This window comes from Equus przewalskii, chromosome 20, assembly GCF_037783145.1.
Source record: "Equus przewalskii isolate Varuska chromosome 20, EquPr2, whole genome shotgun sequence".
In the NCBI taxonomy this organism is placed as follows: Eukaryota; Metazoa; Chordata; class Mammalia; order Perissodactyla; family Equidae; genus Equus; species Equus przewalskii.
The window spans coordinates 12,046,937-12,063,113 of NC_091850.1; the positions used below are offsets into that span (position 1 = coordinate 12,046,937).

Here is a 16,177-nt window from a genome sequence, read left to right on the forward strand (position 1 = left end):
TTCTTTGATAGTTTTTTCAGTTTTCTCTTTCTTTATGATTTGTCTCTCTTCTGATTTTTTGTTTAGTGGTTATTATGAGGTTTGTATAAAAGATCTCATAGATGAGATAGTCCATTTTCTGATGGCCTATTACTTCTTTAGCCTAAGCAGTTTCCCTCCCTTTCCTCTTCCTCTTCTAAGTTATTGGTGTCACAAGTTATTCTGTTTTGTCCTGTGAGTTTGTGATTAAAATAAAGTGTTTATAGTTATATTTGATGCTTTCCTGCCCCTTATGTTTTATGTTGTAATTAAGTGTTTGGTAATCTGTTCTGATAGCTGCAATTTTCTGATTTTGTCTATTTATCTCCTTGCTCAAGGCTTTGTAAATCTTTCCTGTTTTGTTTCAGGTATGTGGAACTTCTTGATCATTTCTTGTAGGGGAGGTCTAGTAGCGATGAAGTCCCTCAGCTTTTGTTTATCTGGGAAAGCTTTTATTTCTCCACTGTATCTGAATTATAGTTTCCTGGATAGAATATTCCTGGCTGAAAGTTTTTGTGTTTCAGTATTTTGAATATATCATTCCAGTCTCTCTTAGCCTGTACATTTTCTGCTGAGAAATCTTCTGAAAGGCTGACAGGGGTTCTTTTGTAGATTATTCTCTTCTGCCTTGCTGCCCTTAATGTTTTTTCTTTGTCATTGACTTTTGTCCCTTGCTACCCTTAATGTTTTTTATTTGTCATTGGCTTTTGCCAGTTTTACTATTATATGCCTTGGAGATAGTCTTTTTGCATTGATGTAATTAGGAGCTCTGTAGGCTTCATATACTTGTAAGTCCAGTTTCTTCCCCAAGTTTGGGAAGTTCTCAGCTGTTATTTCTTTGAACAAGCTGTCTGCTCCTTTCTCCCTCTCTTCTTCCTCTGGAATACCTATAATGCTTACATTGCATTTCCTAATTGAGTCAGAGATTTCTCCAAGACTTTCTTCATTTTTTTAAGTCTTAGTTCTCTCCCCTCCTCCACCTGAAGCATTTCTATATAATTTTTTTACCCATTTTATCTATTTAAATCTATATTTCTGTCCTCTAAATTGCTAATTATGTCCTCCAGAATGTCAGCTCTGTTTTTTAAGTTTTCTAGATTGTTTTTTAATCTCATTCATTGTGTTCTTCATCTCCAGAATTTGTTTGGTGTGGGGGTTTTTTAGAGTTTCAATCTCTTTGGTGAAGTGTTCCTTCTGCTCATTAATTTTACTCCTGAGTTCATTCAACTGTCTTTCTGAGTTTTCTTGTAACTCATTGAGTTTATGAGAAATATTTTGAATTCTCTGTCATTTAGATTGTAAATTTCTGTTACTTCAGGATTGGTTTCTGGAGACTTGTCATTTTCCTTTTGCTTTGAAGTGTTAATATAGTTCTTCATCGTTTGATGAAGTGATCCTGTCCTGGTGCACAGTGGTAGTATCAGGTCACAGATTCCACCTGCCACCTGCCACCTCTTGGGGGAGACAGGAGCTGTCTGTTCTGAAACTGCTGTATCTGCTGGAAGTTGTTCTGATAGGGCTTGTCTGCATTTGCTTGCTGGCCACAGCCATTTGGCAGGTCACACAAGCACACATAGGTGCTCTGTGGTGGAACTGCTGCCTTGGCCGGGGACTGCCCAAGCTGGTGCACTAGGCAGGAGGGGAGGGGTGCTTTCTTTCACACATGTGCACCTACTCTCTTCTCACAGGTGGTTTGCCTGGACTGCTGTGCTTGGTGAGGGTGCCCATGCAGTGGCTGAGCCATGCCACTAGGTGTAGAATCGGGGGCCGGGTTGCAACTCCAAAAGCATTCACACGCAGGCCTGTCTGCTCCCCCATGTCCTCTTAGAGCCACACACTGGCTGCTGTGTGAAGACCTGCAACCTAGATCACTGCCACTGTGGAGGGGGAGGGGAACTGCTCACCTTATTGCACTGCTTACCGGGGATCCAGTACCCCCACCTTCAGATGTATGACTGTGTGGATCTCTCAGACATCCTATTGTACTTTGTAGGGTATCCTCTGTTGGTTAATGAATGTCTGTTTCATCATAATTTAGAGGGGAGAGACTAAGGGAACAGCTCAATCCGCCACAATGCTGGCATCACTCAAGATTTTAACCCAAGTATTCTGACTACAAATTATTGCTTTCCACCAAATCAGAGCTGCCTAACAGGTGTGCTTAGAATGGATTAAAACTGTGCCAAGATGTTGATTCTCCTCAGTCCCTGGGATAGCTGGGACGAGACTGGGACAGCAAGATACCTGGGGCCCTTTGCCTCCTGATAAATATGATTTTTTATGTTCTGTGTACTCAGAAAGATTTGAATCACTGCAGTATATCAGAAAAGTTGCACCTGTCATCCTGTTCCATCTATTACAATTTCCAAAAAGGAAAATAACTATAAATCTCAAAAGAGGGTAGTACTTTTGCATCCATTTAGCAGCAGAACACTTTTCCAAATTAAATATTACATAAAACTGACTATCTGAAAATAAAATTGATATTTATAGTAATTCTATCATAAATATAAAAATCTGACAAGATACACCCAACATAAAAGTAAATAATGATAATAATGGGTTATAACTCAGGGACTAAAATAGGGATCCATGCATCCATTCTGTTATAAGTAAGTAAATTAATAAATTGAAAGTCTGATGAGGAATGGGCTATTTACATAGTCTCAAAGTACCACCCTATATATTATGTTAAGCAAAATAAGCCAGAGAGAGAAAGACAAACACCATATGATTTCACTCATATGTGTAAGATAAACTAACACAAAGACAAAGAGAACAGTTTAGTGCTCACCAGAGGGGAATGGTTTTAGGGAGTGACAAAAGGGCTGAAGTGGCATATTTATACAGTGACTAACAAATAAGAATGTACAATTGAAATTTCACAATGTTATAAATTATTATGACCTCAATTAAAAATAAAAAACAGTACCACCCTACAAAGTATTAATTACAAAGGTAAAATGAGTAATTTTACCTTGAAGAAGCCTGGCAGATACCATCTTAATCAAATGATCAAAGTTAATATCCCAGTATGGGACATCACTTTCTGTGATATTCCTGGCAAAGATGCATCATGTGAATTTAGCCATGAGCAAACATAAGACAAACAAAGTTTGAGGGACATTCTACAAAATAACTAATGTGTATCTTTAAAGTTGTCAAGGTCGGGAAAGCCAAGGAGAGACTGAACTGTCCAGGTTGAAGGAAAGTAAAGAGAGACGTGACAACTAAATACAGCATGTGATTTTGAGCTGCACTCTTTTGCTAAAAGTTCAGCCATATGCAAACCAGCATATCCATAAAGACACTGCATAGGCTGCGTCAGCCCAAGCTTCCCCCTATAAAATAAACTTCTCAGCAAGCATGGCACATGTTAAAGTTCTCCTGTTGAATGACAGCCAGTTAGGCAGCTGTGAGCTAAATCAAACTTTCTGTGAACTTTTGACCTATATTAGCTAGAAACTCATATGGTTTCTTCACTGAAGTCTTTATTAAAGCTCAGTTATTGACAGAGAAGGACAAACTTTATTTCTTGCATTTTTTTTCTTCTCTATTCTGACACTTGAAATAAATGGATACTATGATTGATAAAAACCACTAAGTTGTTGAATGTTTTTGTAAAAATTTTTACGTGTTAGCAAGCTGTGACATACTCTAATACTATTTTTAAATACAAAACAAAGCTTTACTACATCTTAAACAAACAATCCAACAAAAAGTACATCAGCCCAGTCTCTTTGGAGATTAGAAATAGAATTCATCTGTTTGATCTAACTTAAGAATCAATTATTTTACAAATTGATGTAGTTCATTTCTGATTGGTCCCAGCTTTAACCTGATCCACAATCACCCCTTGCTTTCTGTGTTATAGGAACTTTATAGTGGCAGCAGAGACTGCAATATTCTTGCTTGGGTACCATCCTTATATGAAGCGGTTCCTGAGGATGATGAGGTAAATATTATTTGTACAAATTGTACAGATTTGTACAAATATGATTTCTAAATCATAAAGGAAAAAGTTTTATTTGCTTTATATGGGAGAGACATTTAAATCATTTCTTGCTATTTTCTGATTGTAAAAATAATTTGCCTGTTATAACACATTTGGAAAGTTCAGAAAAATATTAAAAGAAGATAAATTTCTAAAGTTGAATTAATCATTATTAGCATTTTGATTTACTTCATCCTTGCTTTTTTCCTGCACCTATGTTTTTTCTAAAAATAGTTAATATGACATACTAACATACATACGACATATCAACATACATACATTGGACAGCTTGGACATACAACTTGGCATCCTGCTTTTCTCACTTAGTGTTGTACAATAAGCCTTTTTCCATGTCATGAATAACTATTTGTAAATACTGTTTCTAATAAAGCATTCTGTCATGTATATACCACAATTTACTTAAATATGTACCTATTTGGAGACATTTCTTTTGATCATTATAAACAAATCAAGGTAAATATCTCTCCATAAATTGTTTATATTTTTGATTACTTCTTTGGATAGATACCTAAAAGTAGATTTATCTCTTGAGTTATCATTTATGACATTTTTAAGGCTCTTTATTCACACTGTCAAATTTTGCCAATTTACACTCCTATCAGCAGTACATTAATGCCTATCTTAGAACATAAATTGGTACAAATATTACAGTGTGACTAAGAGCCTTAAAAGTGTGGTAGGTAAACAAAGATTAATAAGACATGATCCTGGTCTTAAGTAGTAGCTTCTGTATTTTTTTACTTTTATGTTAAGCTGTGTAAAGCTGATATCTTTCCCACCAAAGGTTATTTTACTAAGCACTGTTAATCATCCCCATTTATCTAAATTACTAGGATATAAAAGGTCTAATGTCTAAACGCCGATATTTATATATATAATTTTTTGAAGTTGGAAATATAAGTAATGTAGTTAGGAACACCTTAAGTTAATCTTACCTAAGTCATACTAAAAACAAAGCATCTTAAATCGAGATGGAAGTAAGTTATTGCTAGAGTAAGTTTGAAATTCTAAAAACATTTTTCATTTATTTAGTTCATTTATGAAAACAAGACTTTGTCCAAAACCACATGGAAATGATTTTTATGGGGGTAGTTGATAGCATTTAGCAGCTATTAACAAAATATGTTTCATACCTAAATTTGCAACTGCTATGGTTTACTGCGGTGTCAAGTCTGTGAATTATTTTCTTTTGGCTCTAATCCAAATGAAAAAGAAGAAACACACAATGATAAATCTTCATACAGCTGGCCAAACACTGTATGAATACTTCCAGATTTCATCACATGTCTAATTCGGTTTATTATGGCTTTGATTAGTTTTAGTGTACAGCAACTTTAAATGATTATTCTTCTGTGGAAAGCTTAATATGGTCAAATAGTTTGGTTCAGCCATTTATTTTGCAGTATTATTTAATTACTGTGTCCTGCTGTTTGGGAATTACCGTATATATTAAATCAAAGTTATAACACTATAGGCCATGTTAGGAAGTATAACAATCATTAACCAAATGAAAACAATAAAAATAAATTAAAAGTAAATCTATGATTTATGTATGGAAAAGGATATTAGAAGAAAACTAAATTGCTTAATTTATGTAGACAGTATGTGACGCTGATGGTCTATTTATTTTCTTATTATGTAGTTATAGTACTAGTTTAACTCTTCATCTAGAAGAATTTTTGCATATGAGAAATTAAGCTAAACAAGTAGAAAATCAAATAAAGATACACAAAAAACAAGTTAACTTTATTTTGTTTTAGAACTATAAAACCTTATCCTTTAAAATATACTGTTTATATGCTTTTACTTTAAGATAGCCATCATTCTCATATTAATACAAAATGTTATGTGCTAAGATTATTTTCATAAAACCTTAGATTGAAAGATTTCTGTGAATGTAGGTAGAACATGAGTATGATCATGATGTAGATCCCAGTACAGAAAACTGTCTACACAAGACCCTACTCCTTACATGTACATTTACTGTTTAACTCATTTAAAATCTCAGCTGTCAAATAAATGACTGCTGCAGTTTCCCAGACAGGCAACATAACACAGTTCAGAACAAAACAAAACACACACGTACATACACACACACTTAGTCTTTAGTTCCAGGTTAACTAAATAATAATAATAATACTGGTAACAGGGTTTCATTAGTGATCTCAGACAAGTTTATGATATCTCCAAATATCAGAATCATCAAAGCAAATTGTTCTTAGGTTTCTTTTCAAATCTGCCCTTGAGATGAGATTTACTTCCCCGTCAACAAGGTATAATCCCTTAGGGGTATTTCTTCTGATATCCAAGATAGAGGAGGAATTTAGTGCTACCATAAGAAACTGAAGGACATTGGGTGATAGGGACAGGTTTTATGGTCTTTAAGCATAAGTCCTATTACATAATTGGCAGGCTGTTTTATTATATTCTGAGGAACCTGCCTTCCTTTTGTCCCCTCTTCCTAAAACTTGCTCATGGTCAAGGCAAGCCTGTGTAACTCCTAATCACTTTTCCCTGCCTGAGATCTATAAGGCAGCTACATTACAGTTTAAATCTGACCTCTCGTCAAGAGTCTTACTTTATTTTGACAGTCACACAATACATAAAAGTTTTATTTACCACTCTTATAGACATATAATCACTTGCTGACACAACCCTATTTTTTACCTATAGAGACTTTTCAGTTATTGCGAGTTAAGAAATTTAAAATTTATCAAGATGTGTGCATGGCAGATGTTAAGTTTGGCTTTGTTCTTCTTTCCCATTATTTGGACCTGGACTAGATCCCCTCTAAACTCATGCTTCCCTGTCTCCATAACATTCGCAACTGTCTGTCAGCAAAACAGGCAGCCTGGTGAGGTAGAGATGGCTATGTTCAAGGAGAGAAAGGATGTCCACTAGGAGGAGATGTTGTAGAGAAAACTGAAGTAACAGATAGTGGTTACACTTTATCAGTGGGTCTCAAACAGTAGTATGTGTACCGCATCCATGTACATTTTTACTGCAGCTTATAACTACGAGTATATTTTATTTGTGACTTTTCTAGCAATAAAATATACTTCTGATAATACTGTAATGCATTCATATTGTTATCCTTTACTACTATGCACAGTAAAATTTATGTGCAAATGTATTTAAATTTTCACATGATTATTTTTCTTTGCTTACCATAGCAGCAGTAAGTTACGATAAAATATCATTTTGCTTCTCTGTTGAGTCTTCAGTGAAATCAAAATATTTAATAGGTTACATATTGGGCTTCTATAGTGGAATTAGAAGGTATGACCTTTGTGTGGCTTATCCACCCAGAGACATTTTGCGTAGATATGTAAGGAGGAGTTAAAGGCTCTAAGATAGAGTAGGGAAGAGGAATCGCCACCCCCACAGACACAATACGTCTGTGAGTAAACTCTCACTAAATAACCTAACTTAGTAGCAAAATTATAAACCCCAAAAGATAGGAAATTCACTAAACATTTGGATGAAAGAATAACTAAACAGACTTCAGTATGCTACTCTTAAATCAGTGGACTGCTGTTGGAAATAAACGAATAGTTAGCTGAGGTTTGGTAACAGTTTTTATCTGGACATTTGAAGTATGATGGAATTTTGTTTGTACAACTAAGTGACAATAGCCAGCATTAGGTTTAGTAACAGTGACGGTTTTTACTATGTATAGTAGCCAGCATTAGGTTTAGTAACGGACTCTGATCCATAGCTTTAAAAGCTATAAAGGATACCTAAATTAATATATTGTTTTTCAACTATCCTGCCTGACACTTGGGGAATTTACTGGAAACACCCACTTTTTCTACTGTTACTGTTTGAATTATAAGATTCCAAGTCATAATGTTCATCAAAAAGGAAACGAACGTTTTCAGATATACAATAGGGGTTACCCTTAACATAAAATATTGCTGTATGTTGTAAAAGGCAATAAATCTAAGATAACTTAAGGGTAGGCCTGGCGCTAATACATATTGGGTTTGGGGTCTGAACAAACTTGTAGCTAACGTAAAAGCTGCAGAGTAAGAAGCAAACCTGGCTCATAATGCCCAGATACTCAAAAAAATGAGACCATCTTAAAGACCTTCAGTCATCTGCCAGAGAATAAGAAGGTAGCCGTTCAAAAACTTTCCCCAAAAAGTGAATTGATTTGAAATACCACAGATAATTAAAATTCCTCTAGTTGATGATTACCTTTACTAGGTTTAGCTCTAAAGTTGTAAGAATACTGTTTTAAATAAACACCATCCAAATGCATGTTATCTTTCCAAGAAATCTCCCAGGGAACCTATATGCTAATGGAAACCATGTTACCATTCTGACACATTTTCTATGTTCTTCTGAACTACTTTGCTAGTAGTTAAATAAATAAAAAATAAATAAATAAGTAAACCTCACTAAATAACCCACATTACTTTTTGCACTAAAAAGGTATTACTCAGTTTGATGAATACCTCATTTCCCAGATATAGATATTTGCTTATTTATAAAACCCAGGTCCATTCAAACAATAAAAAGTTGCCAACAATATTTTGGGCTGTCAGGTTAGACTATAGACCTGAGTCCAGTCTTAGCCACATGGATGTTAATGTGCCACCTTCTCCAGGTAATTCCAAAGAGTTGTCGAAATTCCTTAAGTAACAGCAGCATCATAGTGTGTGTGTGTGTGTGTGTGTGTGTGTGTGTGTTATGTGTGTATACACATATATACATATATGTATAAATATATATAAAATGTTTGTGTGTGTTTGTGAGATAACTACTTTGAAGGCCACAGATAATTTAAAGTCTGGTATGTCTATTTAAAATGAAGTTACATTATTTTATATTGTATGTTGGGTGTTTCTTACATTACTTTTGTTTCAAAATTAACAATTCTATAGTTTCTTTCAAAATAATCCAGTTGCTTTTCATCTGATATATTTCATAACTATATTGTGAGCCTAAAATTATAAAATAGAATAATTGAATCTTCCCTTTTTTCCCCTTTTTTTAAGACTACAACCAAATCACAGTTAAATCCAGCATTTGAAGATGCCTGGAGCAGCAGTGATGAAGATGGATGAATATCAATCCTTAGTACTTTTGTGTCTCTATTGATGAAGCTTTTGAAATGGGACTTTTTTTAACTCTCCAGTGACAGCTAAATTAGCCTTGAATTTGGATGATTTTTTTCCCCATGTTTTAAAGTGAGGTAGTATTTGCATGACTATATAGTTGACTTCTCTACAGTTGTCAAAACATGTCTCCTTGATCCCAGGTGCCATGGCCTGGGGCAACCCCTATTGCCACAGTATAAGGAGACAGGTCACAGCACCCCATGTGGGACCTTCAGCAGATTGTGTGAACCATAAATGCAGTCTCAGAGGACGGGCAAGTGGAGGTTTCAGCACTGACTTTCTCCTAATGGGCTGTACACGGTTCATTTTCACTCTCAAGGATGATTTTACTGAAGATGATTACATCAAAAATAGTAGTTGAAAATTTAGTATCAGAATTTTTTAGTTCTTATTCATGTATTCAATTTTTGTAATGATTTCATTTAGTTGACCATTGTCTAGATATATGTTAAATATTTTTGGACTCAAACCAAAAAGGACTCAATCCAGAAGTTTTTAACTTGAGGAAAATCCCATGTTTCCTTTATTTGAATGTGTCATATGGCAGCTTGTACTCATGCTTGAACTTCCTTTCTATGAATCTCCTTAAGAGTTAACTAAGTCCTATTTCATTCAATGAAGCAGAAAATGTCCTGGCAGGGAATCTGGCTTAAACATGAAATGTTGTCATAAAATTGTTATCTTATTGTCTAGTCTTCTTCTGTCCTAATCTACAAGTGATTATCATGAAGCTAATCTTATATTCCCTTTCTTGATTATTATCAGCAGGAGACTAGTAAGAGAAATTTCTGGAGCTTGAATACCAAGTATACAGTTGTTGAGTTTTTTAAGTGTGTAAATTTTAGGCCTCATATCAGACCTTTCAGGCCAAATGTTTTCCATTCATTTACTTTATAGTTGATTTTCTTAAGCCCTGACCATTTCCCTGTCACTTTTTTCCTCCTTGGTGAGGATGCTTATGACCTTTGAGAATGGTATTGAAATTGGAAATTGTTTTTTTAATTTTAAGAAAATATCTCCTCCAAACTGCAAATAACTATATTACTTCTTTCTAATTATATAAATACACATGCTTATAGTAAATAATTCAAGAAACATAGAAACTTATAAAAGACTATAATGGTCACCTGGAATGATACCACGCTAAGATAATCATTACTAACATTTTGGTAGCCTTTCTTCCTGCGTCTCCTTATGACACACATAATTTTGCATAATGAGATGTTCAGCATGCTGTTGTCATGTAAACTCCTCCCACATCAGCACCTCCTACCCCATCTCTTACCACCCCTGCCACAATCCAAGTTATTAACCAAGTGTGTGTTCTTGCACATTACAATCCTATATGGACCTATGTAGACATAAGTGGGGAAGTATTTTTATTTTGCAAAAATGGGATATACATGTTCTGTCTTGATTTTTTTTTTCAGTATAGCTCATAGAAACCCCTCTGTGTCATTTGGTATAAGTGAGTGTATTGATTATATTATTTTATGTATTCTTGAAACTCTGGCATTTGGGGCCTTGATCCTGGCAACACTGCCCCTCCCAGGACTAGCTCATTCCTAGAGATAACAAAGGACTCCCCTGGGAGCATGCCTTTGATATACCAACCAACCAGTCTGCAGTCCACACCCCCAACAATCTTCTTTATCAAACTCTCACACACCAAGCCAGTATTACCCCTGCCTTAAATCACCCCAGGGCCAGGTGCCAGGCAACTAAGAACCACCCTATAGCCCAGAGTCTACTGAAATTATTCATTCTATCCAATCCTACTAAGTGGACCTACCCTGCTTCACCCATTCCTTCCCACAATAACCCCAATAAAGGCTCTGGGCCATCCTCTGCCCTCTCCCTCTGCCTCCTGACCCACCCTGGTCCTTCCGCCTATGGCCCTGCATGGCATGGTGTGCTGTGCCTCCTGGTGCTAGGCATCTGTGAGCATAAACTACTTCTTTCATGACAGTCATTTCCATGTCTGTGTGTCTTCACCATACCTGATTAGAACAAATCCCAGGTAAAAATCTTAACACATTTGGCAAAGTGAGATGTGTGGTTTCACACTAGATGGAGATATGTCCTTAATCTGCTCTTGGCTTACTAACTGGATCCAGCAGTCGGTAGCCACTGCCTGAAAGGGCAGCCCTGGTTGTTGGCACACTTGCTGCTTGCTGACTGTTGTGCTGTTTTCTGTCAGGTATTGCCATGATTTCCCAACCTAAAGGGGGCACTGACCATATTTCCCCACCTTGGTAGATGCCCAGGGTCCAGGATAGAACCCCTAGGGGTATATATACATCTCAAAAAGTTCTCTCCAAAGGGGCTGCGGAGTGACTTTCCTCCTAGGGCTATGGGAGTCTAATTCACTGACCAGGCAGCACTGACAAGCAGTGGGGCCATCTGAGTCATTCAGATGAAAGTAGCTAATGTCTGGGACGTTACATGCTCCTGGAGGTACTTGTACCATCAACCACTTCGCTTTTCCCTTCTGAGCTTTTCTGAGTCAAATTCTGAACTGTTCTTCAGAGAGTAGGAGATGGCTCTGCCTGAACATGCGTGCTGAGGCCATTTGTGGGTTCTGTTTGACGGCCGCCTCAGGAGATCACAGTTCCCCACAAATGTTACTGTCCAGGTCACAACCTTCTCTGCTGTTCTGCCTGCTGCTATCTCGAGCGACTTGTTCCTCAGCCCAGTGGAGTCTAAGAGGTCCTATCCCAGGAGACCACTAGCTCAATGTTTAATGAAAAAGAGGACAGGAAGGGAGCATCTGGTTCTAGTACCCCCACAAACTGTGAAGAGATGATGCAATTAATAAAAACTGGAAAACACCTAATCCTCCATGCACACGGGCTCTCTTAAAAAAGGTGCTGCTTATCAGCAGGCAAAGGGTCTCACGCTCAAAACAACAAATGTGAAAGATAAAGCTGATGCCACCATTGCTGTCCTAGACATAGACCCTAGCCCTCTAAGGTTCATGGGGACACCCTAGAGATTGGGTGCTGCCACTCTCAGCAGAGGCAACTTGGGACCATCAGGAGCTTATCAGGTAAACATCCAAAAGAAAAAAAATAGGAAAAGTTTAGTTGCCTAGAAATACAAACCATTCGAAAAGATTTTGTTTTAAAAAGTTGGGGTGTGAGGAAAGGACAGATTATTCTGTGGACTGGGGCCTTCCCAGGGAGAGGTCGCCTGGAGGCACTTGGCCCCTTCAGCCTGCCAGCTTTTCCTCTTATCAGCCAGAAAAAGAAAGTAAAGACTGTGCCTTCAGGGGGCAAAAGCCTGAAACAGGAAGGAAATAAAGGAAAAAAGACTGCCAGGTTAGGTGGCTAAATGCCCAAGGAAAAAAACTGGAACTTGAAATCTCAGGTACTAAGCAAATGCCAGTCTAGCAAACATAATACTGATTCTAGATTACTTACTGGTTTAAAGACAAAAATAAAGCAGACCTTAGGTGTGGGGGAGAAAATAAAAGGTAATGAAATAATATATTCATATATATATATAACAGTTTTATCATTCGGTCCAATTGGAAATCCAAAATTTATATGCTAAATTAATCTACTAAAGAATTTATATGAAAAAGATGAAAAGGGCATCTTGTGGATTCCTACAGCTGTGGTCTCATCCACTGGGGCTCCCATACCCAATATCCAGTATTACCAAAGGTACTGATTCTATTCAATCAACAAACATTAAATATTTTGCTCTTGTAGATTTGGCTAATGTGTTCTGTTCAGTGCCTATTTCAACAACCTCTCAGCTGCCTTTACCTCCAAGAGGTAAAATACACCTTTTCCAGGCTACCCATCGGGTACCTGCCATCACAGTCTTTGCAGACCAGATCTCAACTACGTCCACCTTTTCTCCAGGAGCAGAGGTATGACATTACATTGATGACATTCTCCTCCAAGGAGACTCATTTGATAACACTCATTTAGGATATACAGGTCCAACATCTTTTCGAACTTGGGGGTTCTGATGGCAACATACGCTTTATTTACAAATTTTACCTTCAGATTAAAATCAACAGGCACTCCTGTTAGTGCCATCAAGGGTTCCTTCACTAAAGAGACTGGCAACCTCTTGTCTTGCCTCCTGGAGTCTCCAGATCTTGCCAATGACTTCTAATGCAAGAAACTGCCCCTCTCATGAGCTTCAGAATATACTGCATTAAAACAAACAAAAAAAAGACCCGCTGGGCTCTCCGGAAAATAGAGGCTCTTACAGACCCTAAGCCTATGACCTTCCATTCCCAGCTGCCTGTTAAGCCTCAGGTCATAGAAACAGCACACCAGAAACTTAGCATAGCTCCCCAGGCCTCCTTAAGACAGGATAGAACCAAACCTGGGCTCTCTGGCATATTCCACCTGCAGGAGGAGGTGGCTTCCCCTGTCCACAGTCCCTTGCCAGATGCCGTGATGCTGGAGAATGTCATCCCTCCCCCAAACCACTTGGCTACCTGGGAAGCCACTTGGGACTAGCTGCAGGAACAGCAATGGGAGTACCTGGACTATGCAAATCCGCTGCTAATCGTCATACGTGATGGAGCTCAGTGGAATGTTGCTGCTTTCCATCTGTTAGCCAGGACATCCCTAATAAAAGACAAGACTCAAGAAACAACACAACACTTGGCCAAACTTCAGGCAGTCATCTTAGCGCTGGCCACTCTGGCCAACAAGTAGCCCTGTCTTCACGTTTATTATAAACTGTTGGGCCATTGGCTAAAAGTTTTCCCTTTCAGAGAGAAAAAGAACTCTGGGACCCTCTTGCCTCACAGATATCCAAAATATAAATCAAAATCACACATCTCCACTTATACTAAGGCCACAGTACACAGCCTTACCAGACACTTCATATTACTTTCGGAGTTACAGACATTACTGGTAATAACCAAGACACATTTTACTTCTCAAAATACACAATGCTAGTCTCTTGGAAAAGAGATTCAATAGAACTTTCATGTTCCTAATAGGTCTCAAATAGCTGATTTAATTAAGAGACATAATGGTCTTCTCAAATGACTCCTTTTCAAATTCCGGTCAGGTAAATGGACCCCTAAATGGTCTTTCTTGCTCCAGGCCTTAGTCTCTCTTAATTCAAGTCCCCTTGGCCAATTTACACCTCACACCAACTTTAAGAACTTTCTCATCACCCTTTGTTATATTTAAAGGAGGAGGTGCATTGTCTTCATGTATATAAAGACTCATTGTAGGGGCTGGCACTGCTTGGCAAAAGCCATGCTGTGGTAGGCGCCCCACATATAAAGGAGGAAGATGGGACATGGATGTTAGCTCAGGGCCAGTCTTCCTCAGCAAAAAGAGGAGGATTGGCAGTAGTTAGTCAGAGCTAATCTTCCTACACACACACACACACACACACACACACAAAAAGACATTACATATGAGGCACTTTTTATAATGCCTTCCCCATCTTTATAAGTTTTTTATCATTCCCCCATCCCAGAAGGGCTGTAGGCCAGATCAAGGGCGCATACTCTCCTGGGACCCATTAACCAGATCGACCATGGACCAGACAGCTGCTCGTCTGATATGGGATCCATTTGAGCTTAAACTTCCACCAAAAAACAAAAAACGCCGTCAGATGCATTTACATATCTTTCTGTTGACTGTTGGTCTTATTACTGCTGATCTGGATGCTTTCATGAATTTACAATCTGGAGGCCCAAATCCTCTAAATAAGCTATTGTTTCAACCAAACATGGCCAATGCTGAGACCCACATCACCTCGAGTGGGTACCCTCTTGGAAAGGATACCCTAGTCCCACATCCCAGATGATACACCAATCCACGACCTCAACGTTGGAGATGACATCACCCTGGACACTAAAATCTGTGCCCCAGCAATGCCCATGGCCTCCTCTCCTAAGGCACAGATTGGACCCAAGACAGTTTTGCTTTTCTCCCTTTGATATTAGGGATCCCATTACACTTCTGAGCTTACTGTCTGCTTACTCCATGATCCTGCTGTACTCCTTGTTCTCTGTCAAAAGGCATACCCTACACTCCCTGCCTTAAGGGAATCTGATAGAGGTTACTTCTATCTGTACCATTCTAAATATTACTGGAGATTATTGCTTTCCCTGGAGTCCCCTGCCTCATATCAGTGAAATCGTTCAACCCTCTGGGGAGAGGACCCCCTACTTCCCAAGGCCTTTTCCCACTCTCACCCGGGGTCTCCTACCATGACCACTGCAACCGCTCTTTCCCCTTGGTTACACACAATACCATTAACCTTTACATTTACTTTACTAACATATCATTCCGTATCTTCCAACAAAATAACTGCTGGACTTGCCACCTTGATATATATAGAGAACATATTTTTAATACACTTTACAACTCCACAAAGATATTGTTAGAAACTCTGAGAATTTCAGTTCTGTTTTCTTCGTTAATGTCATATAAATAGAAAATCTAGTTATAGGATGGCCTACAGGGACTCCTCTACTTGTATTCCTCCTTTCTACTTTCATAGTGAAATATTTTCTACACTGTTTAGGGCAGCTTATGCCCTACTCTTTAAGTCTCCACCAGTGTCACCCCAAAGACTCCTTAAATGATGCCCAAGCATCACAGAAAATGACTACATTTTCTTATTTTTTGTATTCTTGATACTCTGGCATTTAGGGCCTTGAGCCTGGTGACACTGCCCCTCCTGGGACTAACTAATTCCCAGGAATAGCAAATGACTCCACTGGGAGTAAACTTTTGATACACAAACCAACCAGTCCACAGTGCACACCCCAACATCTCCTTTATCAAACTCTCACACACCAAGCCAATATTCTCCCTGCCCTCAATCACTCCAAGGCCAGGAATCAGATAAACAGAGACCACCCCTATAGCCCAGAGCCCACCAAAATTATTCAAACTATCCAATCCTAAATTTACTCAGTGTACCTACGCTGCCTCGGCCATTCCTTCCCATAAAAACCTCAATAAAGTCTCTGAGCCATGTTCTGCCCTCTGCCTGCCTGTCTCTTGACCCACCCTGG

General features: G+C 38.2%; 1 protein-coding gene across 6 annotated transcripts in view; it reads left to right on the forward strand.

The window, feature by feature from the left end:
• The window catches only part of ERCC8 (ERCC excision repair 8, CSA ubiquitin ligase complex subunit), a 64,989-nt gene extending 55,156 nt beyond the window's left edge, over window positions 1-9,833 (forward strand). For all 6 annotated transcript variants that reach the window (XM_070587512.1, XM_070587514.1, XM_070587519.1 and 3 more), the window contains 2 exons: window positions 3,893-3,973; window positions 9,037-9,833. In XM_070587512.1, coding sequence (XP_070443613.1) covers window positions 3,893-3,973; window positions 9,037-9,105 — 150 coding nt within the window. In that variant the 3' untranslated portion in view covers window positions 9,106-9,833. The remainder of the gene's footprint in view (window positions 1-3,892; window positions 3,974-9,036) is intronic.
• The last annotated feature ends 6,344 nt before the right edge of the window (window positions 9,834-16,177 follow it).